A 27,618-nucleotide genomic window follows, 5' to 3' on the forward strand; every position below is an offset into this window, starting at 1 on the left:
ACTCGCCTTAGTGATTCCTGGGAAAAGATGACGAGAGTGGTTTCCCGTTGCCTTCTCTGGTGGATTTTCTGTCGGGGTTACCTTTCCTTAGCTGGTTGGTTTTGGTTTTGAGGCGCCAAAAACTCGCCTTTCATCCTCTCGTTAACTGCTGCGATCACACCGTTATGAGTGTGATTTTATTGCCCAGGGTTCGCGACGTGGACGCTAACGAGTTGGACTAGTCAGTAGTGTTGCAAAAAAGCATACTGCAATGCAAAATCAAAAGTAAAACTTTGTAATAAAAAAAGAGAAAAATATGGATATAATGTAACATTTATAATTAGGCTCTAATGGGAATACAACTAAAATGACATCTTATACCTAAGCATTATTCTCTCTAACTGTTGTTTTGATATATTTGTTGTGTTGTAGTCTGTTGCCTTTATACAATATATAAAATTATATCGACTTTAATATATGGCTTTAAACAAAATTTAATTTATTAGCAGCATACCATTTTATTAGACTATCCATAATAATGTTTTGTATTAACTGCATTTATAGATAAACAAATAAAATAACTGTTAATATATTACAACAGAGATGAAGAACATAATAAAAAAAACTGTTGTTTTTTATAAATTTCCACAACCAAATTTAAATATCGATAAAGCGCGCCCAACCCGTTCCCAATAAAGGAGGGAACTAGCCAATTAATCCAGCTTATTTCTCCATACAAAAATTCACGCTATGTTTTTGATTTTAACCCCAGTTGCGATTATTTTGAACTAAAAAATGTTTAGAAGATTCAGGATTTGGAAAATAGTATTTCAAACATCATTTCCTAAGGACTTTTTTCCTTTGATAGAATACGGTTGACATATAACCACCAGTTCATTTGTCCGCCTGTCTTAATGAAGAACGCGTCATCTTGAATTATATTGGTCGAATAATGAACTGAAATTAAAATTTAAAGAAGTATTATCTTTATTATTAATTATGAAGTTATTAAGGGCCTATTTTACCACCTCTGAGTAAAGTATTGAATAACTAATCATCGCGTAACACTAATCTGATGATTAAAGTTTCGATTACCGGGCAGCGCTTTCACGACATATTTCACGAGTATCCTCCGATTTGCTAAACAAAAACTTCGTACAGCAACCACTTCTGTCAACAAACGCTGCTCGCTGTTATTGTTTATTTACCTTTAAGATAAAAACTTTTAGTTTAAATAATTATTTTAGGGGGGGTCATTTTTTAGACATAGATATTTATTTAAAGATTTGGTTTTAAATTAAGAAGATTTTATGATATACATACCTATAATTTTCATTAGAACTTTTGAAATTAATTATATCACTTATTTAGGAATTTTATTTTAAAAAGTTGTATTTGTTTATTACTTTTCAAGCCGCACATGTTTTTTTAATTGTAATATAATGGAGAGTAAGGGCGAAAGAAGTGTCAATTTTTGTATCAATGAGTGCGAAGTATTGATAAATCTAGTTTCGCGCCACAAAGAAGTAATAAAAAAAGTGACAGTGTTTTGTGGAAGGAAAAAACGTAAGCATGGAAATCTGAAAGCGGAGTTTAACGCGAGCTCCAATTTCAACCACTTTCGGTTTCATAAGACAATTTTTAAAAATAAACACTTTCCAAATTGACAAATGGAAACACAAACCATCTTCACTTGCTGTCAAATTGTTTTGCCGCCATTTTGTTATTTCTCTAGGTTATGATCAGCAGTCAATCATAGGAAAGCGCTCTGAGTAGTTTACTCGGGCACTTACTCAGGAGAATTGTGGTGTATAAATTAAAATTTATATAAAATATTATTACGAAGGTTTATAAAATATACAGGAGAGTTATAGAAATACAAATTGGAATAACCCAGCAATAATAAATATTTAAAACTATATTTTAAGGAAATAAACACAAAGGCATATTTTAAATTAATTGGTATGTAAATTATCATGGATTTGGTCTGGTATGGATCCTTATAAAAATGTTGATCTACAAGTGGTAGCACGTCCGTTATTACCCTCCCCGTTTCCCGCCATGGCCGCCCAATGACTGTCCCTTTTGTTGCAGAGCTGTCCAGCGAGCCCGAGCTGAAGGGCGCGCTGGTGCCGGACTGGATGGGCGGCGGCGCCCCCGACGAGGCGGGCGCGGCCCCCGCGGAGCCCGCCGCGGCGCCGGCGCCCGCGCCGCCCCCCTCGTCCTCGGGCCCTCCCGACCCGCCCCCCGCGGAAGGCTCCCCCACCCACACTGCGTAGAGACCCTCCGGGACCCCTTAACAACAATTCGATCGAGTCTTCAGTTTGGAAATTGCTTTCATATCATAATGTAAACAACCTAATGTAAGACTCCTTACGCCGCCTTTTACTTCTTGACACATTTATCTCTGTACAATTTTATGTAAAGATATACATATTTCTGCGACCGTTGATGAACCGCGGAATCGTTATTCCGATCATTCGCGCCTCTTTATTATTTTGTCAATTTGTTTTATTTATCAGAACGTACATATATTTTCGCAACAATAAAAGAGTAATTGAATTATTAAAGTTTATTATTATCTTGAACGAACATTGGGTAGATGAATAAATTATCTTCTTCAGTGAATGAATTTAATTTTGAAAGGACGACTTGTATTTACGCTTGCCGCATCCGTAATTCACACTCCGTTGTTCCGGGAAAGTTCGCCTCCGCAATGCCCCGGCATCCGGACGTTCTGAAAGCGTGTTGCGTCCGCTGCCTCCGTAATCGCCCGGCACTATTACTACTAGTACTACTAGATGTTCCGTTATGGCTTTCGCTTCTTGTACAGTGTTGTGCCTTTGGAATTAAACAAATTTTCATATTAAATTAAGACGCTTCTTTCGAAAAGATAAAGATCACTCTAAACATTGACATTCAGCTTTCTCTCGTCTAAAGGTGCAGGGAGACTAATTCAGCGGCATATCGCGAGGCATCTCGCCGCGCTGTCTCTTCTCGACTCGGAAACGTTTCCGCCCGTTTCTGACCGAGTCGAGAAGCGAAGGTGGCGCGTAACTAAGCCAATATTTTATACTCCAACACACGTGTAGTAACTAGGAACATAGGGTACTAACTGGGAGATAGGGTATTAAGAAAGTACGCTTGTGTCGGTTATGGCCGCGACCGAGTGTGCGTGTCGGCACCGCACCGAGGCGCTTCACCCTCCGTATCACACCCGACTGCGGTCCACAGCCATCCGACTAGAACCCTACGACGGCACGTTACCACAGCCGGGATCCTATTCTCTTGTAACGTGAACACCAAACCTCGAGTAAGCTATTAAAGTAGAAGTCGATACCTAGACGGGTATCGGGTCTAGATATAAATCAATATAGAAACATACCTATATTATGTATGGATGTTGCGATAGATTCCTCTATTCACAATTTGATAGAAGTAGGACACTGTTTGTACCGTACCTTCTGATGGTGTAAATAGCGTTCCGTCGTTTCGTCGCTACCTTTTATAGCTCTCGTATTTACTAATCTGCAGAAATGTGTATAGTAACGTTTACACTTTTTGTCATAATATAAATATAATAATAACAGTCCAATAAATATGTCGACACCGTGTGTACTTTAGGGAAATGTTTATTTTAGCGCGGGACTCGCGGAGCCTAGGAGAATGTTAGTTTTACTACATTATTAGCACCCATCCGGATTCTCGCATCTGTTAGGTCCGGGTCTATTTTGTCATTTTAAGTATTGTAAATATTTTGCGTTAGTTCATATTTAACCAATTGTTATTCAGACCAAATGTATTGAGAGAGCCCCCGACGCCCCGTTACTATCGTGTATTAGTGCGCTAAAGTAGAAATGTCCCAGCCTGACAGTCTCCGAGTGAAGTGACCAGGAGGAAGGCGGGCCCGGCACCTTTCTACTTGACGCAATTATCAACCCGTCGGTTAACAAATCAAATGGATTTATTTAGTGTTATGTAATTGACAATTTGGATCCAAATTAACGCGTAACTGGCTACCGGGAGATAGAGTACAATTGGAAAACTCCTCGATTGTATAATTATTTATATGCATATATTATAAAATAGAAATTATTGTGAATAATAAATAGTCGGAAGAGAGATGCCGAGTCAGGGTGGAATAAGCCAGTGCTGTACCGCAGTACAGTGCCACAATATAGTTCAATCTGTGTGTTCATTACACCACTTTGTAATCAATCCTCTGTAGATACCTTAAGTGTATATGTAATGTACTCATTTTATATCTCATCGACGCAGTTGATGACTAATGTAAGATGTTATTTAAGCGCGTGAACGTAACAAGTATAATTACCATCTAGGAAAGCCGCATGGTATATTCTGTAGCATTTTCCCCTTCTGTCGCTGTTATGCCTCGCGATGAGAACTAATTCACCGCTTGATAGAGTCCAGAGTCGGAGGACCACGAAGAATTCTATATTGTTTAGTCACACGGAGTGAAGAATACTTAGTGAGCGCGAATGGAGACGGATGTTGACTTGTGAGGTTATTAATTTGTACAAATGTAATTTTGGTTGTTCCGGTTGGAGGAGCGTCTACCGCGCCCGATATGGATGCCATTTCAAATTATATTTCGTCTCATCGTGTAGTGGTTTAAAATGTACAGTTTTATTTTTTCATTGACATATTCTTATGTTAAAGGACTTATGTTTGATATTTTATTAATTAGATATGGCTAATGTATTTACGTGTAGAATTGGAATATTTCCTCGAGTTATAAATGCATCTACTGATTGTAACGTGTACAAAGGAGTTAACAGAATAAGTCGAGACACTGATATATATTATTCTTTGTATAGATAGATGTTTAAACAATCTTTATGTTTCACTTTCCCGAGGGCGTATTAAATCAGTGAACAGTGCAATAATTAACACCGTGCGCATTCTTTTATAACAACTGAAATGTTTTCTTAACTTTATGTATTGTATTAGACAATTATTTGCTAATCCACATTAAATTAAAACGTATCATAAAACATTTCTCCGTATTTTTACTGTTTCTCTCCATCTCCGACTCGCTCCTATCTCCGACCTTCAACCTTCGACCTCCCAACTCTGACCTCCGCATACCATGGGTTGGTGGGAAGTATACTGCAGCTGTAATAAAATGTATGACTACTTATTTTAATACTTGTGCTTTTTTATTTCATCTCCAGAGGAGTTTACCAGTAGTAAACACGAAAAAGAAACGGATCCCTACCAAATAAAAACTCTCTAACTGACGAAACTTACTGAAATCGCTTGACCTCTGTTGACCGGCCTCTGCGGTGTAGTGGCTAAGACGCTCGACTCACGCACGGAAGGCTCTGGATTTGATTCCCAGTGAAAACACACAAATTTCATGTGGTTTTTTTCAAGCTCGAGTGTTTTGCGCTGTAATTCACCACTGTAATTTGGCCTTATGGCCTGTTGTGGTGTTAAAAAAAAATTAAAAGAAAAATAAACACGCTGTTTTTCTCTGATGGTGTTCTAATGTATATTTATTTTACACTCCACCTTGTGCCGCTAGGTGTTATTTATTTATTAATGGACATTGTCCATGTATACAATTTATAGGGTTTAAATATTACAATAAAAGAATAGTTAAAAATATTTTTAAAAAGAGAAAAGAAGCAAAGAAGAGAAAAGGACATCAAAACAAGATCTGGACTATTTATTTAGTGCTCGTTTAAATCGTTGTAAACTTAAACCAAAAAAGTCCAGATCTTGTCTAGAGTTAACAATACGACAAAGACGGATCATTGGAGAATTTTTTTTGTTATGGCAGTATCTAGTACGCTGCGAAATATTAGGCGAGTTTTAGAAAAGATGAAACCTAAAATAATTATTTTAAAACATCGTCATGATCTCGATCAACGACGCATGTGATTTTCTTCGAATTTGCAGCAATTTTTTTTTTCTCGCTTTGTCATAACTCGATAAGTACAAAAATGTATCCCTTTATACTTGGGTTAGTTAAATATGTTTTTTTTTTTTCATACTTCGAATATAAAGCCTTTGTAAAACCTTTTCAAGATCGAATATAAAAAAAGTTGATGTTGCATTTGTGCACATCTGTCGTTGTTCTACGATCACATTGATATGTCAAACACTACTGCTACTACCATCACACCATTTCCCTCCCTATAGGGTAGGCGGAGAGAATGGACCACCACACACCACAAAAGAATCGTAAAAAATTGCTAGATAAATACACAATATGGCATCATAAAACTGTAACAGAAAGACGCAATCGAAATTTTCACAAAATTTCAGGGTTGTCATTTTCCATAAAATTTATCACAGAAAATATAATACTAAAATACATACTGTTTTTGTTAAAAAAAAAAACACTACTATTGATCTAAACAAAACATGAGGGAAAATTATATTTTAAAATTGACAAAATAAAAACCTGATCACATTATTTACATTCCGATGATAAAAAATCTTGTGATAAAATAAATAAACACAGACTCACACAATTTACAAAAAAATTGAGATACGTGTACTTGTAAATTGGGAAATAATATCTGTACCTCAGAGGCAGACGGATGCAAATCCAAAATCTGATGAAATGACATTTTGATTTTCGTATCCAGTTTATTATCGTGTCTATTGATTTTGAAGAAATGTAAGTCTTTTAATGAAAGAACCAATGTATTAAGATACTGAAAATACAAATTAATATTCTGAATTATTAGAAATCACTCGGAGAAAGTAGATTCTTTAGGCTATTGTTGAACATTTGTCATTTGGATTCGCATCTGTCTGCCTCTGAGGTATAGTTTCTTCTGCCCACAAATAATAGTTCTATAACACTGAAAATAAATAAATAATAAAACCTCAGCGACATAGTAAAATAAAAGCATCAGATATTATGACAAACTAAGTTTGATAAATAATAAGCGATACTAATGGGGACTTTAAAATTAAGTATCAACCCTGTGTTACCGGTGCATGTCAAATGAAGCTCTTGTTTGCACCGCTGTCATGTCGATAATTTTAATAACTCCCCGTGTCGCATATTCTAATAATTCTCTCCTAGTGTACGGAATCCGAAATGATTCGGAATACTTGGCCTTGAAGAATAAAGCGCGTACAAAGGTGCGCTATTTGCTCTGTATGGCCGGCTCCCTGAGCACGGAAACGGAGACTTTGTTACCGCGCTAATGTCAGTAAAACACAGCCAATAATGACACTATTAGTCATATTGATATTCAAAAAGTTTAATCATTTTTGCCATTATCAACATATTTTACATACCTCTTTAGTTGAATTTTGACATCAAAAAAACATTCTCAATATTAGGGATCGAGTAATTCTGTTGCATCCGTATATTTTTAAAATATTTATGTTTTTTGTTCTTGGTGGAAGTTTGCTGTAATTTATTATAGAATTTTAAAAATCCAATTCAATTATCTACTTGATAAAAAAAGCCTTCTCATATATAACAGCGAATATGCTACTAAAATATACAAATCCTAAATCAGGCCTACTCTCGAATACAGGTTTCAGATAAGATATTGAATCCCTATTTTGTTAAGGATATCAACTTGTTGAAAAGAGTCCAAAGACAAGTTACAAAGTTGTCGCCAAGCCTAAAACGGCTTCCATTTGCGGAGAGATTGGAAACTCTCGGTCGGAGACATACAAGATACTCAACAGTCACCAGCTGCCCGAATTTGGATCCCATGATTCAAGCTTAAACAAGATGCTCTTTTTCAAGGCCACAGTCTCAGGCTGGAAACAACGAGATTCAATCTAAATCCATGGAAGCATTTCCCGAGCAATAGGGTTGTTGATGGTTGTAATGAGCTGCCACAAGAGGTGTTCTCAATGTGTCGTCTCAATGGGTTAAAAAATGGACTAGATTTGTTTCGGAAAAGTTAAAGTGGGAACTTTCGTTAAAATAGTTTTAAGCGTATCAGATTTAAGCTGCTCGCTTTTAATTAGTATAATAATAAAACAATAATAATAATATCGTATTATAATAGTATCATCCATTTTAATTGCAATAAAATATAAGATTTACTAAGTAGTTTCATGACTCATATTTCAGTGGCTGTTAGGTAGCCAGTCAAATATAAATTCATACCAAACATTTTTTTAGAATGTGGATATTTATTTTTTTCAATTAAAAAAAGTATTGAAAATGGGTATAGACTTTATTTTTTAAAAATATGTCATCATCCCCCTATCCGCACCCCATGGTGCATAGGGCATTACATTAGCACACCAAATTCAGCGTACCATGATCATATGTTACATACAGGTAAGGTGATCAGTCGTACGCTTCAGGTACCAGTCCAGGTACAGTGAAATACTACCTTATTTATTTATATATACGCCCAATGGGCATTTTTATGGACACATTTATACATAGAAAATTATTAGGTTTATAGTAGACTTTGTGGGAGTGGAAGCGGGAGAGAGGTGTTTATAATTGAATTTGATTCAGTGATCGTTTGAAAGAAGACAACTTGTTATCAAAGAAATCAAGACTGGGATGTTTGTTGGCAGACATAAGAATTCTGGGCATAGGGGAATGAAAACCATAGTTAGTTCTATGGATATCGGTATGAAAGAGTAAGTTTTGTCAGAGGTTTCTAGTTGGGGTATTTAATTTTATTGAGCTCAGTAGTTCAGGCGCATCAAAGAGTGAGTTGAGAATTTTAAATAGGACTATAAGGTCGGATTTATTTCAAGGTAGTTTCTAACTCATTATACGTATAAAAGTCTCTGGATAAGCCCAACCTCCAGCCTATCTTTCTTAAAAATCGACGTTGAACTGATTCAATGTTCTTGATGTGAACATCATAATATGGAGACCAGATAACAGAGGAATACTCTAGGTGCGGGCGAACTAAGGAACAGAAGAGAGTTTTAAGGGTATTGATATTTTTTAAGTCAGCTGTGCTTCTGTTAATAAATCCAAGAAGTTTTAAGGATTTATTGATAACATGTTCAATATGAACTGTAAAAGAAAGTTTAGTGTCAAGTATAATACCCAAATCTCGTATACTAGACACAGATGATAATATTTCATCGTTCAGTGAGTAATCGTATATGATTGGATTTTCCAGACGAAAAAATCTCATAACCTTGCACTTACTTAAGTTGAGATGTAGATTACTGAATGAGCACCAGATGCTAAAAGACAATAAGTCAGATTGCAATAGTGAACAATCGGAAGGGCTGTCAATCTGTTGGAGAATTTTAGTGTCACCAGCAAACAGCCAAATTGATGAAGTAAGAAAAGCATGTTTTATATCATTGATGAACAGATTGAATAGCAAAAGAGCAAGGTGAGCACCCTGTGGTACACTCGAAGATACATTAATGCTGTTTGAGATGGAATTACAAACTAATATGTCACATCGGCAAGGAATCGAACCAGGATTTTTATCTGAGAGTAGCTATCGAGTGGAAAACATCCGTCTAGGGTTCTGGTTCTATGTCACACACAGATCTGTATTCTTCATTAGCCGGACACAGACTAATTACTAATTCCAACTAAATGGAAAACAACGTTTGGATGCTTTTTTGAAGGAAGAACGCAGACTAAAAGCAGTACACGATATATAGGCGCACCAGCAAAGGCGCTGCCTGTCTATAACAAATAACTATAATAATATATTTTACTTTGTATTATAATTTTGAACCGGTTTGTGGTCCTGTGGTAGTATTGTGGACTCACGGGCCAAAGGTCCCAGGTTCAAATCCCACACTACCACAACTCGATTTCCATTTTTTCAGCACAAGTTATTTATGACTTTTAGGAAATGGTCTGGAAATGTAAATATTTGAGTAAATAATATGAACTATGGTATTTCTCCTTTTTTTAAAGAGAATATATATATATACATCCCACTATATTCGTGCATTTATAGAATATGCAACAAATTATACACAAATTTCAAAAGAACAAATAAATAAATATGTAAATTTTATATTTGAAGCACTAACTCTGTGGCTATTAAATATAATAAAATAAATAAAACAACTTTGTTTTTAACCACTAATTAATTTTTTTTTTCCACCAACCGGTTTCAAAGCTAAACAAGCGTATTTCTCAAAAATATACTTTGGTTTAATATACTTGTATACAGGAAAATATACCTTTTTATTTATTTTTTATTTTAATAGTATAATTATACATTTTTACAATTTAAAAAAAAAAACACTTGTTATATTTTTACTAAAACTAAAATCCCGCCAAGCCACTTTCTGTAGCTTGTTGGTGTAACCTATACAATAATATTATTGGAGCCAATGCGAGTGATATCTTCAACTTGAATAATAATAAATTCAAAAAGGAAAACAGCGACAGCATGCAGGCATTGTCACCGTGGGTTTAGTGATGAGTAAATATAATATTATTTTTTCATTTTAGAGATGAATAACACTTTAGAGAAAGTAATATAGAAGTAATCTAGGTATCTACAAGGCTTATGACCTGTTAAGTGGCCACTTTACACACTGTGTAACATTCACCATTCTGCTCATATTTTAACATCTAAGTTGTAATGTGTTAATGTAAACAGCTCCCCAGGGAATTGAATTCAGTCTTTAGCGTATGACTGGTCATCTTTCATTAACAAAAATGATAAAGATACGCTGCGATTGGTGTACCAGAGCAGTGCCCTACGGAAAGGGAATGATGATGATGATGTTCATAACCACTTTCTGACTTTTTTATGTCTACTGGTTTCGAGACGTTCCCGTCTCTTCGTCAGGACACCAATTAAACTAACATTCAAAACCCACCATATACCTTCTCCATAGTTGTTGCACTGTGCACGTAAGGTGCATGCACACATCAGTGCATGTTGGTTTTATATTTTTGTGCAACAATTATGGTGAAGGTGTATAGTGGGTTTTGCATGTTAGTTTAATTGGTGTCTTGACGAAGAGACGGGTAGAAAAAAAAAAGCCGGTAAGTAGTTATATGCAAATATTTAATAACATTTCGTAAAATGTTTGACCACAAAGCTGATCCTTTAAATGTTGAAAATAAATTTCCTTGGATCTTCGAATCAGCGCATAAGACGTAAAGTTATTTTGTTTTGCCCGCTTTTTTATTCCGTCAAGTTTTACAAGGCTATCCACGTCGAGGCAAATTCAAAAAACGTCATTTAATAAATGAGTTATTTTATTATTTTAGTTCTTACTTTAAATTTGTGATATACAAACTAAAAAACAATACAACATTTTAATTAATCTGCTTAAACAAGATATAAAAGTCCTAATAATTATTATAATACCTAAGTAATTATAATATTTATCATCAATGAGAACATAGTAACGAACCATTTTATTTACGTCACGTCTGTCACATGGTAATGCAAAGAAAAAAAAATAGATCTGTCAAACCAAGTGTCATTCCAATTTCTGCAATCAATTAATTTAATGTAAATTTCTTCGTGTAATAACAATAATAAAGTAAATATCGGTAAACAAATACTTCGTATCATGTTAAAATAAAACGTCAGTTTGTATTTCGCTTTGGTTGCTCAACTTGTGTTCATTATCTCGTTTGGCCTACGACTCTATGCTTATTCTGTATTCTCTTTATCATTTATTAATCCATTCTCTCGCGGGAATGTCGCGCAGGCACGCACAGGCGTCGGTCCATTGAATACGCGCACAATTATCTCGGTAGTTTTCGACGTGTTCGTAAAAATCGTGCGGCATCTGGAATTAAAATGGAGTGCTATACTTCGGATAGCTGCGACAGCGACGCGAGAGAACAAAAGACTTTGGACCTATCGGGACAGATGCTGGGAAGAGTTGCTATAGAGAATACTATCGAAGAATGCGCCTCTGGCGAGAAAAGATCTTCGGATCAGTACGAGATCATGCTTCTATCCGGTAATGGAATGACTTCTGTACCCGATTCGCTAGGCAGATTTATAAATTTGAAAGTATTAGATATTAGCAATAATAGACTCACATCTCTCCCGGATATTCTGAGGACATGTCCGCTGGCATCACTGACCGTAAAGCACAACTGTCTGACCAACGAGTCTCTGCCTAAATCGTTTTTTCACCCGGCGGGAACGCTGAAGGAGTTGAACCTCAGCGGGAATATGCTGGAGTCCTTCCCCGAGCAGTTGCTGGAGCTGTCTTCCTTGAAGTATTTGTTCCTGGGAGCCAATAATATAAGCAATGTCCCCAAGGACGTTTGGAAAATGAGTAGGTGAGTACCACAGCCCCATGTTGTGTGCCGACTATAGTAATCTTGTTTAGATGACCCCCCTTACTGGGGTACCTACTGATAACTCGCTGTCCATTTACGCATAACCGATTGACCTACATTAAACAACAAAGAACCAATCCACAAATCTTAAATTAAGTGCCATTCTTGTTGTTAGGTAAAAACCCAAAAAAAAAAACTAAGAACAAAAAGAATGTATCATTCTGTAACTTTAAAAAAAGCGATAATAAAATCCATTAAATGTATTGTTTCCTAAAATAGTAATTTTCCCCTATGGATGGGCAAATAAAATAAAATTATATTATATGCAATCTAAATAGGCCATTCTGAGTCTGATTTGAGCATAATTCCAACCAACCATTGAATAACTTCCTTGTAGGTCAGAGAGGATCAAATTTTATACTTTTATTTTTACATTTATGCATTTTCTCATGCTTGAACTGGCTTGAACACTGATTATTCAAAATTTTAACAACAATTGATTCTGGTTTGTCGAATGAAAAAGACTGGACCAAATGAACAAGAATGACTACTCAATCAACTAAACAAGTATGTCTATGTTTTATAAATGTATTATACGGCTATTGTACCCATAGAGTTAAGAATAGTCCAGAAGGAGCGTAGAATTATATTTGAATACATCGGACTGTGTCTAAAAAACCCCCCACTTTGCCCCACTTTCGCCTTGCGCATGCGTGAAGTCGCCGCGTTATGTTGCCAGATCGCGAAAAATATAATCATAACAAATGTAAGATTAAAAAAAAGCTATTTTTTAAAATTTTATTGTACACGCGAAAACATTGATTGACACAACAGAGTAGATAAGTAAAGTGTAATTTAATAAGAGTTACTTAATTAATGAACTTTTAACTTAAAAAAAAAAAACAAATTTTATTTGACATAAAATTGATATTTTTATGTCATGTTAAATAATATTTGATGTTTTAAAGATAATGTCGATCAAATGTCCACCACAGCGTTGTTTAATCCGAGAGGTCTAATTTTCATAAGTGCTCTCATTAGATGAGCAAAGTAGCGTAAAAAATTTGACTACCCTGGCAACACTAACAAAATGTTCATTTTGTTTTCCTTGACAATCTGACGGATGGAAAAATAATTCAATTTTTAAGTAATGCATTTGCTACTTACACATGCATTTACTACTTACACATAAAATGTCATCCCATCCTGTTTCTTTAAGATCCCAACAGTATTTCTACACTTTAAAACGACACAACACAGCATAGTTGAATTCAAATCGGGAGTTGCGTACTGAGCGACGCCTACAAAGAAACTAATGGGTCAAAACGTCAAACTACTCCTGTAAGAATAGTTTAGTCGCCTTCTGTTATTCTTAATTCTATGTACCTGCCCAGTATTAATTGAATCCTGATCAAATTTCCTTTCACATATTTTACAATCAAAATACAATCAATGTAGTGATTGTAGTATAATATGTGTGACAAAAGTTGTTGGAAGAAGGTGCCTCACTATTCCTTATGTAATATATCATTAGAGTTATGAGTATCATAATTGCCGAGTCACTCGCATTTCATTTAGTTTTCAATAAAATTAGTGGATAAATAAGTAACAGTAAGATTGATTTTTAAAATGGTATACTTAAGTAGTCTCACTATTGTATAACTATTACAATATTGTATAATTATTATTTATTTATTTACGGACTTATTTAGTCCATTTAACAATGGTAAATACATTTCTTTATATTATATACAGATACAACTAAAGAAAATTAAAGCTAGGACAAAATAATCCAAAATAATACCTGGTTTTTTATTTTTAAATTTTTTTAAAATTATAAAACATATAATACAAAAAGTACATATTATACTCCCAGGAGTTATTAAAAAAAACTCATTTGAGACCGTACATTAAAAAAAATATTTTCGTGACAATACATAATATCATACATAGTTAATACATCCGAAATAGTAAGAAAACATTAAATAGGTGTCAAGGTTTTCACGGTCACTGTTAGCAATATGTTTTATTTTTGGGTAATACCGTGCGTGTTGGATTTGTTCCGACGTTTCGGCTACCATTGCAGGAGCCATCTTCAGGGTAAACTGAGTGTTTTGTAGAAAAAAGTTTGTGTTTAAGTACTAGTAATTTGTACCGTGTCGCAGAATTGGCACAAAATGGCACAAAATTGACATATTTTATTTATTAGTTTAAACACTTATTTTGTTAATGACCATGAATTTATTACCGCTTTATCTGATACAAACTTCAGTTACAAACATTTTCGATTTGTTCCTCAAAATTTATAAAACATATGTTCGTCCACTCCTGGAGTATGCATACCAAATCTGGAGTCCCCATTTTAAAAACACATGGAGTTGTTGGAGAAAGTCCAGAGAAGAGCAACTAAAATGGTAGTTTCTCTAAGAAAGAAATCATATGAAGACCGCTTAAGGGAGCTCGGGTTGAGTTCACTGGAAGAGCAGAGGTGGCGTGGTGACTCGATTGAAATGTTCTAAATCTTAACTGAGCAGTATAATGTACCCGAGTTGAAATCAATGTTCACTATGAATAAAAACCGCTATCTCAAAGGTCATTCATTGAAATTAAATACTACCTCCTTCTCATTCAACCCCAGGAAGAACTTCCTGACAAACCGAGTTTTGGAGAAATGGAATGGCCTTCCCGAGAAAGTGATTGGTGCTAGTTCAGTTAATGTTAACTAGATGCACACATCAATTTATAATGTTTAATAACCATGTACACTTGATATACACGCATCAGCTTAATATCTGCTAGTGTATTATTATTATTATTAATAATAATAATAAATTACACACTTAAGATTAGAAAACTATGAAATATCGAATATAATAAACTATCGGAAAAATATAAACATGACAATGTTGCATCTCTTACCCTTAGAGTATATACTCTAAGAATGTAAGAGACAAATATATATCATCTGATCCCTGGTCAATGGTAAAGAATATTACGTTCCCATTCATTCATTTGACTAAAAAGGGAAATCGTTTCTTCAAAATTTTACAGACAGATGTCAATAGTATGAAGATTTAGCCACATTTGAAGCAAAAAATGATTCCGATTTTAATATTCTTTCACGAGAAATTAAGGTTTGCATCATGGATACCGTACGCTCACATATTCTGCGAGCACCGCATAGCATTGCTGTCATAGGCGCTCACAGACATATGTGAGCACCGCAGTGAATGAGTTAATTATTGCAGATATTTAAAAATTATACAATCAGTCATTCTGGTAAAATTTATTTATAAATTAAATAATGTCTCAAAAATGGCACCCACAAGTTTAAAAACGAAAATTCCTGATACCTGATAATGTTTTGTTTGCTACAAACTTATTGATTTTGCAAGTCACTCACTTAACATTATATCACGCACTGTAATGCTTCATTGAAATATTTATTTTTTCTGAAATTTTCTGGGTTATATTATAAGTATTGCCTACTGCTTACTGCTTTTTAGATGGGCATTTCAGTTATTTATAAGAAGAAGCGGTATTATTTGCCGTTTCACAAATTAAACTGTTTTGTGAAACTGTTTCTAAATAACAGTCAAGAGCCGTGTGGGCGAAAAATCTAGTACCAGCAACTGCTGGAACATTTTCACAAAGATGAATAAAACTCAACAATGTTTTGAGTATGTCCAAATTCTTGCAGACCGGCTGGATTTTCTCCCTAAGGAGTTGTTCATATTTAAATTTGTTGCAACAGAGAGGGAAAACATTTTTGAAGAGGGAATATGAGAGTCTAGGCATTTACAGGGCTTATGACCTGTCATTGGCAGGTTTATTTATTTATTCATATCTTTTGCTTACAAACTATAATTAATAATAAAAATAATGTGACCTCACTGGGGTTTCCTGTGCCGAGGACACTTAACAATATGCTTTTTTTAAATTACATTTGAGAAAAAACAAAGAAGACTAACTTAAAAAAACGAAGATAATTAACAAATATTTAGACAGTTTTAAAAACAAGGTATTTATGTACATCTATATTATTTATATTACAAAACACACAATGAAAATAACAAAAACCTAACATAAGCCATAGACTTGTGGAGCAGTCGATTCAATATTGGTATGGGCGAATAAGACAATCCATTTTACGTCTACCTAGCTCCACTACCCATTTTTTATAGCCTTTTTAAACATTTTCTCGTTACTAATTGTTTTAATAGACAGTGGAAGTAGGTTATAGATTTTAATTGAATAATACTTAAAATCCCTTTGTCCGAAAGTGGTTTTAGTTTGTATTTGTTTAAGTTGTCTATGTGTTGAGGATCTAGTGATTATATATTTGTATGTGATGTATTGTGGAGGTTATGTCTTTCATTAGAGTAAGAGTAGTTTTTGAATCTATAAGTGAGTATTATTTTAGCGTTTAAGTGGCCACTTTACACACTGTAACATTCACCATTCTGCCTATGTGTGAACATCCACATTTCCTCAACTCTTCCATCTGTTGGCTTTTGTGAAGTAAAAGAGCTGAAACCTTTATCATGTGGGTGAGATTCATCCGGCTGAACCAACACAGTGTGTAAAGTGGCCACTTAAACCAGCCAATGACAGGTCATACGCCCTGTAAATGCCTAGACTCACATATCCCTCCTCAATTTTTTTCCCTCTCTGTCGCAACAAATTTAAATATGAATAAAACTGTTCAAGATTGATTGAACATTTTGGCTACCGTTGTAGGAACCATATTCAGGGAAAACTATTTTTTTTTATAATAAAAAATTCAGCAAATATAAAATAAAAATAACTTATTATGTAGTCGAGATGGTAAAAAAAATTAAATCGTTATTTTAAAACGGTTCATTTTCTTAACAGTTCACAAACAAATAAAAATGTTACTGCTTGGTGAGTAAAAAGTTACTTTTAAAGAGCCACGCTGCTCTAAACTGTTTTTACCCAGTAAACAGTTTTTTTCTGTGAAACGGTTCCAGCTATTTTAATAGAATAACTGTTTAAATTTCCTTATGACCTCTACTAAATAGGAGTTATTTTTTGTTATCTTTACTGATTTTTTATAATTATAAAAAAAAACTCAGTTTACCTTGAAGATGGTTCCTGCAATGTCAGAATTAATTCAACCTACGCAGTATTCGAATGTTAAACATTTATTCCGCGCAGTTTACTTTGGCTTTGTATTAGATAACTGCAGGCAATTGCCAATTTATTTCAATGCCAATATGGTTACCGACATCACATATTTATTACATTCTCTCGCAGGTCAAAGCACTTAGCAAATCTTTCGTAAATATATAGCTAGATAGAATTTCTAGTTGATATCACATGATAGGCATTACTTATAAACTTTCAGATTCGCATCATCGACAGTAGATTCTTCGACACCCAAAAGTATAACAAATTTCTTCGGACTCGGTAAACTCTATTTTTATTTTTAGCCAATTCATAATAAATCAAAAATATAAATGTAACGCGCCAATTAATAATTTGATTTCGAACTTATTGAATTGATTATGTAATTAAAATGAATGAATCTGAGAATCCAGTTACCGTGTTATAATTATTTTTTTTATTTATTTGCTGTAAAATGATATTTTTTGTCAAGTCATTACGATCGTACTTGTAAGTATATCATTGGAAATTATTAGACAGCTCTTTTTATCAAAGTATGGGGACCTTACGACCCGAGCTGACCTTTGCTAACTTCAATATTCTCTACCGAAGTTATGTGTGCATGGAGAAGGATCGTGTCATATGAAGTTGACAATACTATTCGAGTACTCGCACATAATTTCTTTAGCCTCGATATTTCTGTTAAGATTGCCGTCTTTTTACCATGGTAGTTCGTATCTTTTTCTTCTTTGTTTGTGCATTTCTGGCTTTATGATTAATATGAATTTCTCGTAATTTCACAGTACCTATTTAGATAACGAATTTATTTCAAAACAAACCGCACGAGACCAGTTTTTTACTAATATTCGGAGTATGTCAAAATCTTTGCTGGAATTTAACCCCTTTGCGGATTCCATTTAAAGAGATTGATATCTCAATAAAATTGACGAATTGTAAGGGAATGTGGAAATCTTGGCATTCACCTGTGATTAATTTACACACTGTGATCACTTTACACACTGTGTAACATCACCATTCTGCCTAATGTTTTTTCATTAAAAAAAAAAAATATGTAATAAGGTACATTTTCAGTTTCAATACATATTTAAGCATCATTTGTGTTTTTTAATGCTGTTCCTCTCCAAAAAAGAGACAAACGCTTGTGCTTGAACTGAATTATCATCAATAGGAGTATGATTAGAATTTATATTGGCGTGATCATAGAACAATGACAGATATATCTGATCTTGAAAGGTTATATATTCCAGTATGTTTCTTTTTTGGGTGATACCGTGTGTGTTGGATTTGTTCCGACGTTTCGGCTACCATTGCAGGAGCCATCTTTAGGGTAAACTGAGTGTTTTGTAGAAAAAAGTATGTGTAAAAGTACTATTAATTAGTACCGTGCCGCAGTCGGCAGTACTATAATGTAAAATAATACAATAATGTAAAATTTTATATTTTTGTTTAGGGTTTGTCTTTAAAGGTGTGATATGGCCACACTAATGATTAAATGTCACAGTTTTATAATCGACATTTCACAGTTTATAAACTGTTTAAAAAACAGAAAAAAACAAATACAGTTTAGTCAATTAAACCTGATTAAGTATTTTGGGTAATGCTTAATGTTGCAATAATGTTCTAAATGAAAATCATCATGTTTGGTTTCACGTGTTCTTATTTATTTGACGTTTAATCATCAGTTTGGCCATATATGAGTCAAAATGTAGTCGCATACAAAAAATAAATATTTCTTTATTTTCTACCCCAACGAGAAGATTCAGAATAGCACCCCTGGATCTATTTTGCTTAAATGTTTTCAAAAATTTACAAAAATCAACAAAAAATGGAAGAACGAACAGAAGAAATATTGGTATTTATTTATTTTAGGAGAGCTTTACAATAAATAATATAAACCCTTCAAGGAAGAGGATTTTTTTTTAATGAACTAATTTTTTGATTAAAAATTAGCCATTAAGGCTGAAGTCTGTCATTCGAATCATACGATTTGCCACCGAATGGCTAAAATATACCGTTTCAAGGCAAAGCGAGTACAAAAAAAGTATCCTTTTACGTTTATATTATTTGTCAATTTCTTACGTACTCTTTATACTTTATTTGCAATAATGAGAAAGATAGAGGTAGACAGAATTTTCGTGTGATTGTTTAATAGGTAAAATCTATAAATAGCACATGTTATTAGGTACCTACTAGGTTTTTTTTAATTATAATTGGTTGTGGTCCCGTGGTTAATGTTGCAAACTCACGGATCAGAGCTCCGAGGTTCGAACCCCACTCGACCCCAACTTGATTCCCATTTTCTAATAGTGAGTTATTTACAACTCGTTGAAAATGGCCCCATAATTGAAATATTTCAGTAAATTATAAGAATGCATTTAAAAAAAATAATGTTTTACGATTAACTGTCTGGTAAAGTGACTTTTGAAGGGTAAAATCATAGAATTATAATGTTCATTCTGTGGGTAAAATATTAGATTTCCCGTCTTCTCTTTTTATGAGATTGCTACCTTTTTAGTCAGCTTATTATTGTTTTTTTTTTTAATTGAAAAATTTATCTTAAAATTTTGCAGGATTTCTCTCTTTAAATAATACCAAATATAACAAAAAATATAAGTGAAAACAAATAAAATGTAGTCCTTTTTAGGAAACAGAGTATAGAAGAATAAACTTACACATTGAAATATTCACCTATTTTTTCATACACTATGAATTTAAAATTTGTGAAAAATGTTTTCAAAAGACCTTTTACTTTATTTTTATTAATTTCGCTTTTTTCCCTTCATCGGGCAGTCTATTTAAGATGTGTGGGAGGATACACGGCCTAGTTCTGTCTCCATATGTATTTAGCGCCCCTTTTTTGTAAAATTTCCCTGTAGTTTTTGTCGCATTTTTTCTTCTTTTTTTTGCTCCACAACATGCCTTGAAGCCCAATTACAGTGGTTAATGACATCACGCAGACTAGAGAAAAATTACATTTATTTATTTTTGTGGTCGCATTCCATAGGTATGGGATATTGGCGGTTTGTAAATATCTTGTAGGAATTCTTCCGTTATCAAGTGATAATAAATCATATTTTTATTTTTGGGAATCGATTTTTATAGATATTTACATGTTATTTTATAACTGTTCATTATTTTGGTTATAAAAAGCAATAGGTACAGCTTGAACATTTTTCCTCGTGTTTTATACTAGCAGAAATATTATGTCTTATGCATCAACAACTATTAGTTGAAAACTCAAGCATCCATAATTGTAATTAACATATTACAACAGAGACGAAGATCGTTTTAGAGAAGGTAATATAGAAGTCTAGGCATCTACAGGGCTTATGACCTGTCATTGGCTGATTTAAGTGGCCACATTACACACTGTGTAACATTCACCATTCTGCCCGTGTTTAAACATCCACATTTCCTCAACTCTTCCATCTGTTGACTTTGTGAAGTAAAGGAGCTGAAACCTTTATCAGTTGCACCTCTGTTGCAATAAATATAAATATGAATAATTCCAGGAAATCCAGCCAGTCTGCAAGCATTTGGACATACTCAAACATTGTTGAGATTCATCTAATTGAATTATTTTTTTACCTACATACTAGGCAACTTCACAAACATCAACAGATGAAAGAATTGAAGGAATATAGATGTTCAAATATGGGCAGAATGGTGAATGTTACACAGTGTGTAAAGTGGCCAATTAAACCAGCAAATGACAGGTCATAAGCCCTGTAGATGCCTAGACTTCTATATTACCTTCTCTAAAATGTTCTTCGTCTCTGTTGTAATATGTTAATATTAGCAGTTCCCCAGAGAGTTGAATCCAGTCCTTGTCTACGAAAATTTGGACAAACTCGGAATATTGTTGATTCATAATTGTGGTTGTTTTCCCCCCACAGCTTGGAAATAATATTGTGCAATTTCCAATTCTATTTATATTGAAGGAATCATCGTTAATGTTACGGATGAGTTATGACGCCGTTATACAAGTCTGCGAGCTGATAAATGCCTACTTCCATCGGAGCATATTCATTTAATCTATATTATTTTACTTACTTGTGTAAATATAATATATATTTTTCCATTACGTCTTTAAATTAAGTGTTTACTTTTTGAAGGACATGTTCCTGAAATTGAAGATAATTTGTTTAATTTCTTTTATCTGGTAAACTCTTGTTGTTTTACTGTTTCTAAGAAATTATTTGAATATGTAAATATTATTGAAATAAAATAATAGGTATACCTTCATTTGCATTGTCATCATTCTCTTATTTATTTACCACCACGTAAGGTGAATAGGGCGCTGCATTGGTGCTCAAACTGCGGTGTATCTCGATCATTCATGAAGGCAACGTGTTAATAAAAAATTAATTGTGCCCTAACTTAGAATGAAATCAGTTTACAGATATTGATGCTGGCGGGAAACAGAATAGTGGATATTCCGGATTCTGTGGGGCTTCTGAAGAGTCTGCAGATGTTGGTCCTCAATGAGAATTTGATCGAGCAGTTGCCGGCCAGTATTGGAAAACTGAACCACCTCAAGTGTCTACGACTTCACAACAACCGCTTGAGAACATTACCCACAGAGATTATCACACTTAAATGCCTGACTGAGGTGACTATTATTTATTACTTTCGTTTACTTTTCCGCATTTAAGGTGCATTGACACACCAATTTTAGCTCATTCAAATTATTGATCTTGCGTGTCAGGTGCCAGTCAGGGACTACTGAAATATACAATTTCAAAATACGAACGGTTAATTACTTTTTTGTATATGTATTTATTTTATATTCTATGTTTGCAGAAGCTGTTTACATTTACCGCTTTCAATGCCCCTACTACCATCAGCGCACTTCAGTATATAGAGTCGATTTGTCTGTCACCCCCAATCTAATTTTCCTAATTCTGACGGCGATGGAGTATGTTAGTTCATTAGCTTGATAGTAAACCGGGAGAAACAAGTTCAATCGGGAAAACCAGAGTCGTCCCCAGCATTGCCAAACCTACCAATTTTTTGGTAGATCTACCAATTTTGGAAGCAATCTACTGATCAGCCTAAATCGATTGAAATTCCACCAATTTTTAAACATCTCGTAGAATGAAACTGAAAGTTTTAAAAACAGCTGATACTCCTCTCTCCACCTCGCTGAAGGCATTTGGGTGTACAGTGAATCTAGAGGTTGGCAACTCTGGAAACCCCCACCTGGGCTTACGGTATTTTTGGAGAATGAATCTAGAGGTTGGCAATAATGCTAGTCAATCTCTGGCCACCTCCTCCCTCAGTCTACGATATTTGGTTTGATAATGAATCTACCGATTTATTTTCCTGAATCTATTGATTTTTGCTTGACGGAGGTTGGCAACACTGCCTCCACCGGCCATTCTGTAACAGTTTAACAGTTATTGAATTCTGTAAAGCGCAGTAGCCAAATGGTCGAACGTCATTTTAAAATCCTTCAATTAAAGTTATGTTGAGATATGATCCATTGTAAGATTATCCCAATTTAGCATAATTTAATTACAGTTGTTTAGAATTATGTAGGTGATGATTATTAAATGAAACGCGATGAAGACTGGGATTTATTTTTTACCGAGTTTACAGTAGCGAGAATAGTTTACAATCAAGAGTTTTAGAGATTAAACATCATTGTCGGGTTTCTGGCACAAGTTGGTAACTATATTTTACTAGTTATGAGACATTCATCTTTCAAAGTTAAAAGCTCATCCCAAATCAACAATTAAACTGGAAGTTGAATATTATAAAATATATTTTTTTGTATTTATAAAATACGATATATTTTTATTTACTTTTAGAGCAAAGATTATTTGATGCCATTAATGAAGACATCTTTTTCAAATCAAATTTGTAGTTACCAACTTGTGCCAGAAACCCGACGACATATAAAATATTAGTTTGCAGACTGTCAGCATGGAAAAGAGAGCGATCTCTCCTGTGTTCTTCTTTTATAACATTTTTACAGGGCCCTCTGTTACCCGGTCTTGAGTATTGTACAACGTTCAGGCACAGTTAGATTTAGTTTTTTTTTGTTCTAAAGCATCCAGAGGACTGACCTGATACACCGAAAAGTTAAATAATTGTTTTCACGGAAACATTATATCGCTTTTTTTTACATGAAACCCATTTTGATGGACACATATCACACCATGAGAACTTTAGTGTATTACATAAGTCAAAAAACACAGTTTATTATCAAATTGATTTTAATGCTTTTGTTTTAGAAAATTTAGTATTACCTAAGAGTTTGGGTTATCGCTATCTAATACACCAATCATATTTATCATGTTAATGCATTAGTTTATTATGTCCTAATAATACAGTAAGGCACTAAACCTCTTCAATTTTTTTCTAATACTTGAGTGTTATTATACCATTTAGCAACATTTTCTTATTTTTGAATATTTTTTTTATTTAAATTTTTTTGTTTTTTTTTACAATATATATAAGAGGTAAAACAGAGTATTAAAAAAATAAAGCATAATTACATAGCAATGAAATACATATTAATAGTAAAAATAGTAAACAAAAAATCCCACAAAGGCATGGCCTGTTCGTGGGTATACAAGAAAATGTTAATGAATTTTTGCTCTTATAACAAATAATTAAGTTAGAATATTTTTGTGTAACATAAGAAAGAGATAATAAAATATTATTTAAAAGATTATATGGTATTTTTTTATTATAGTAGTTTAAAAAATTCCTTTGACTTTCACTGACGCCCTGATTTTATTTTCACAATTTGTTTGAATTTCAGCTAAGCCTCCGTGATAACCCCCTGGTGGTACGCTTCGTCAAGGACATCACTCTGCAGCCGCCCACCCTCCTGGAGCTGGCGGCGCGCACCGTGAAGCTGCACCATTTCTGCCTGCGCCCTGGGGACATACCCGCATGTCTGCTGGAGTACCTGGAACAGGCTCATTGCTGCGTAAATCCCAAGTGCAAAGGTACTATACGGTACAGATAAGACAATGTACAGTGTCTAATATAGTGACTTGCTTTCGAGCTCAATATTTGCACAATTCTTATGTATTTTGTGTCTCTTTTGGAAAAAAATTGTTTTTGCTTTTATAATAATTTTATAAAATGTTATATAAAAGTTTTAATAATTCACCCGAATATTTCCACTGCGCAAACGTCTCCATACTCCAGGGACTGCCAATAAGGGAAAGAACCTAGGAAAAGCAGAAAAATGGTTTTATTATTTTTCGAACATATTGCAAGAAATAACAAGGGTTTATAGGTACATTTTGTCAGTTAAAATTTGACAATACTAATTAGTAATTTTGATTTGTTTATATGAGAGCAATTGATTTATACGACAGGTAAAAATAAATTGACAAGGCAATATATTTGTCATTATATTTCATACAAATTATGTGGAAAAATAAAATAAGGAAATTGATTTGTAATTGGTTACATTATTTATTTTTTTAACGAATTTAATTTATACTTTTTTAACCATATTTAAATAATTATTTATTTATTTATTTTTCTTCAATGTATGTATAATTTACACGCTTATTGAAAGTCAATATATAAATGAATAAACAAAACAATACAAAGAGATACAATGAAAGCATCCACCCCTTTCCCGAAACTGTTCATAAAGACTAGAGTCTTTCTTTAGTATTCGCAATATCTAAATTTAGTAAATGGGGTCTAGAATTTCAACCGTCCATGCGCTCAGTAGCTGCAAGACTTGTTGTTATCTAAATTCTAATTTTATAAATTTGCTTTTTATTTCATTTTAAAAATATCACTTAAACTCTTAACTTCATTGTCAAATAAAAAAAAAAAAAATTAAAATGTAAATAGGGGCTAGATTTCTTATTGTCCATGCGCTCTGTAGCTGCAAGACGTTCTGTTATCTAGCTCATATATATCATAATTGTAATATATCATAATTGGAGATGAGGAACTAGAATCCCAACCGTCCATGCGCTCTGTAGCTGCAAGACGTGTTGGGATATTTATTTATTGTACAGCGCCCTTGAGGTGATTTTCACAAAAATGGCGCTATATAAATTATCCAAATATTATTATTATTATTATCAATATCAATTTTTTTTAAACTAACTAAGCAAAAATTTAATATTTCTTTACAATCAAACCGCGAAAATAACAAAACAAATAAACTTTAAAAACTTTAATTGTACCCCTCACTGCAGTATTGTCAGTTTGTGATCAATCAAATACACATGGTCAGCACAATCACCTTTTTCTAATTTCCCAGTATGGCAGTGGAGGAATACAGTGTTAGTTCCAAATTGAATTTCAATACAAAGAGATAGTCAGGTTTCAAAAATAACTACACATTCCAAAAATAATCAAATACACTAACACAAATAAAATAATATTGTCAGTTCCATATACTGCCATCTTCCATGTACTCATTTAGTCTATAATAGGCCTTTTTTAGAATTACGCTTTTTATTTAAAAAAAATATTTATTGCCTGTAATAATAAGGACATTGTCGGGAATGCATTTCAATAATTGTATTATTTTGTATATTTGATGACAGACATCTGTAACTAAATATGTTTCATTTATTTTTTACCTTTATAGGATTTATCAACAATATTTTGAGTTTGTACAAATTTTTGTAGACAAGGACTGGATTCAACTCCCTGGGGAGCTGTTAATATTAACATATTACAACAGCGAATGTTATACAGTGTGTAAAGTGGCCACTTAAACCAGCCAATGACAGGTCATAAGCCCTGTAGATACATAGACTTCTATATTACTTTTTCTAAAATTTTCTTCATCTCTGTTGTAATATGTTTTTAGGATTGTTATTCTTTATATCACTATTGTATCTCATGTAATTACTTTTTATTTTAATAATATTATTTTTCTTGTTAATAATTATGGGACCGCCTAAAAAGTCATAATATGTATGTGAATTTGCAAACAAATATAATTTTAAATGAATAAATAAATAAAAAATGAAATAAACAATCCTGAAAAAAACCACTATGATGTACTTTTAAATAATTTGTCACCACAGTCATTATATTGCAATTTTATTTTTGTACATGGTAATATTTATTTTGTGATTTTAATGTTTTTTTTCTTTTCAACAGGTGTGTTCTTTGACAGTCGTGTGGAGCATATAAAATTTGTGGACTTCTGCGGCAAGTATCGCCTTCCTCTTCTCCAGTACTTGTGTAGTTCCCGCTGCATCACGGGCAGTTGGGAGAGTCGAGAACACGACCCGGTAGCTCGCGGATTTATGATGAAGAAGGTGCTTCTCGGCTAAGTGGGCCGCCGTCTTCATCTTTTGGTCATTCTTGAACTGCCAATATACGTTCTAACAGAATACTAATGTCGAGATTGATGCGATGCGTTGAATTTTCACGTTAACATATCAATATTTGACTTCATTTTAAATAACTTTCTTTAAATAATGCCGACCAGTTATAATAAACTTTTTCTTTGTTAAACAAAGTAAAACATGTTACGTGTTGAAAATAGAAAATCACAAAATGAATGCTTCAAATCTAAATTTTATGCCATGTTTCAATTTATTCAGCTATTGGCCCATTTCATACGATTGTAAAAATCCATTATAACACAGAGTAGATTGATTTTTTTCTTCCATATTCACTCCTAAGTGGAGCATGTGGGCATCACCAGACCACTCCGGGAGACCTTATCGCCAGCCAGCACTCTTGTCTATTCTCACGTTAATTCCGCGTCCCTTAATTCCTCCAAACCGAGCCAAAAGATCGTCATCGACAAACTTCCGGGACGTGTAAAGAAGAGGCAACTTGGGCTAAGGCTCTCTTGAGGCGTCTGGAGCACGTGTCCAAGCCAGGTCCACCGCAGCACCCTCAAAATGCTCGTATCGCTCGCAGATTAATTTTTAATATATTACAATTATTTTTATTTACTTAATGGCAGGCCATTAAATAAATCAAAATAAAAAAATATGAAGTAATAAAAATCCGTTCACCCTAATTTTACTGTGTTGTGTGGATTTTAGATTTGTACGACCTTTGTGAAATTGGCCATTAGGTCTGCAAATGTATTTTTGGAATTTAATTTGAAAAGGTTCTTTTGTCTTATATCTTCTCTAATGCGTGTATGATTTCGTCATTTGGCACCATACTATAATAGTTTGTGTGTTTAAACATATTAACACATAAGTAAAACCTTTAAGTAATGTTGCAATAAACCCTACAATCAAATGAAAATAAAGTCTTACATTCCAGTTCAATATGTATTATTACAATATTTATAAATACAT

At 33.7% G+C, this 27,618-nt stretch overlaps 2 protein-coding genes across 6 annotated transcripts in view; both read left to right on the forward strand.

The window, feature by feature from the left end:
* Nucleotides 1-4,996, forward strand: part of sgg (glycogen synthase kinase 3 beta homolog shaggy) — an 84,400-nt gene extending 79,404 nt beyond the window's left edge. For all 5 annotated transcript variants that reach the window (XM_088231605.1, XM_088231609.1, XM_088231607.1 and 2 more), the window contains one exon: nt 2,074-4,996. In XM_088231605.1, coding sequence (XP_088087731.1) covers nt 2,074-2,258 — 185 coding nt within the window. In that variant the 3' untranslated portion in view covers nt 2,259-4,996. The remainder of the gene's footprint in view (nt 1-2,073) is intronic.
* A 6,341-nt stretch (nt 4,997-11,337) lies between these two features.
* On the forward strand, nt 11,338-27,554 carry LOC148278309 (leucine-rich repeat-containing protein 58). The gene is made up of 4 exons (XM_088231603.1): nt 11,338-12,199; nt 21,743-21,959; nt 24,120-24,309; nt 26,453-27,554. Exons 1-4 carry the CDS (start codon nt 11,706-11,708, stop codon nt 26,626-26,628), a joined length of 1,077 nt encoding a protein of 358 aa, XP_088087729.1. The 5' UTR covers nt 11,338-11,705; the 3' UTR covers nt 26,629-27,554.
* The last annotated feature ends 64 nt before the right edge of the window (nt 27,555-27,618 follow it).

This window comes from Micrasema longulum, unplaced genomic scaffold, assembly GCF_059751315.1.
Source record: "Micrasema longulum isolate JH-2025_06_02 unplaced genomic scaffold, ASM5975131v1 h1tg000896l, whole genome shotgun sequence".
NCBI lineage: Eukaryota > Metazoa > Arthropoda > Insecta > Trichoptera > Brachycentridae > Micrasema > Micrasema longulum.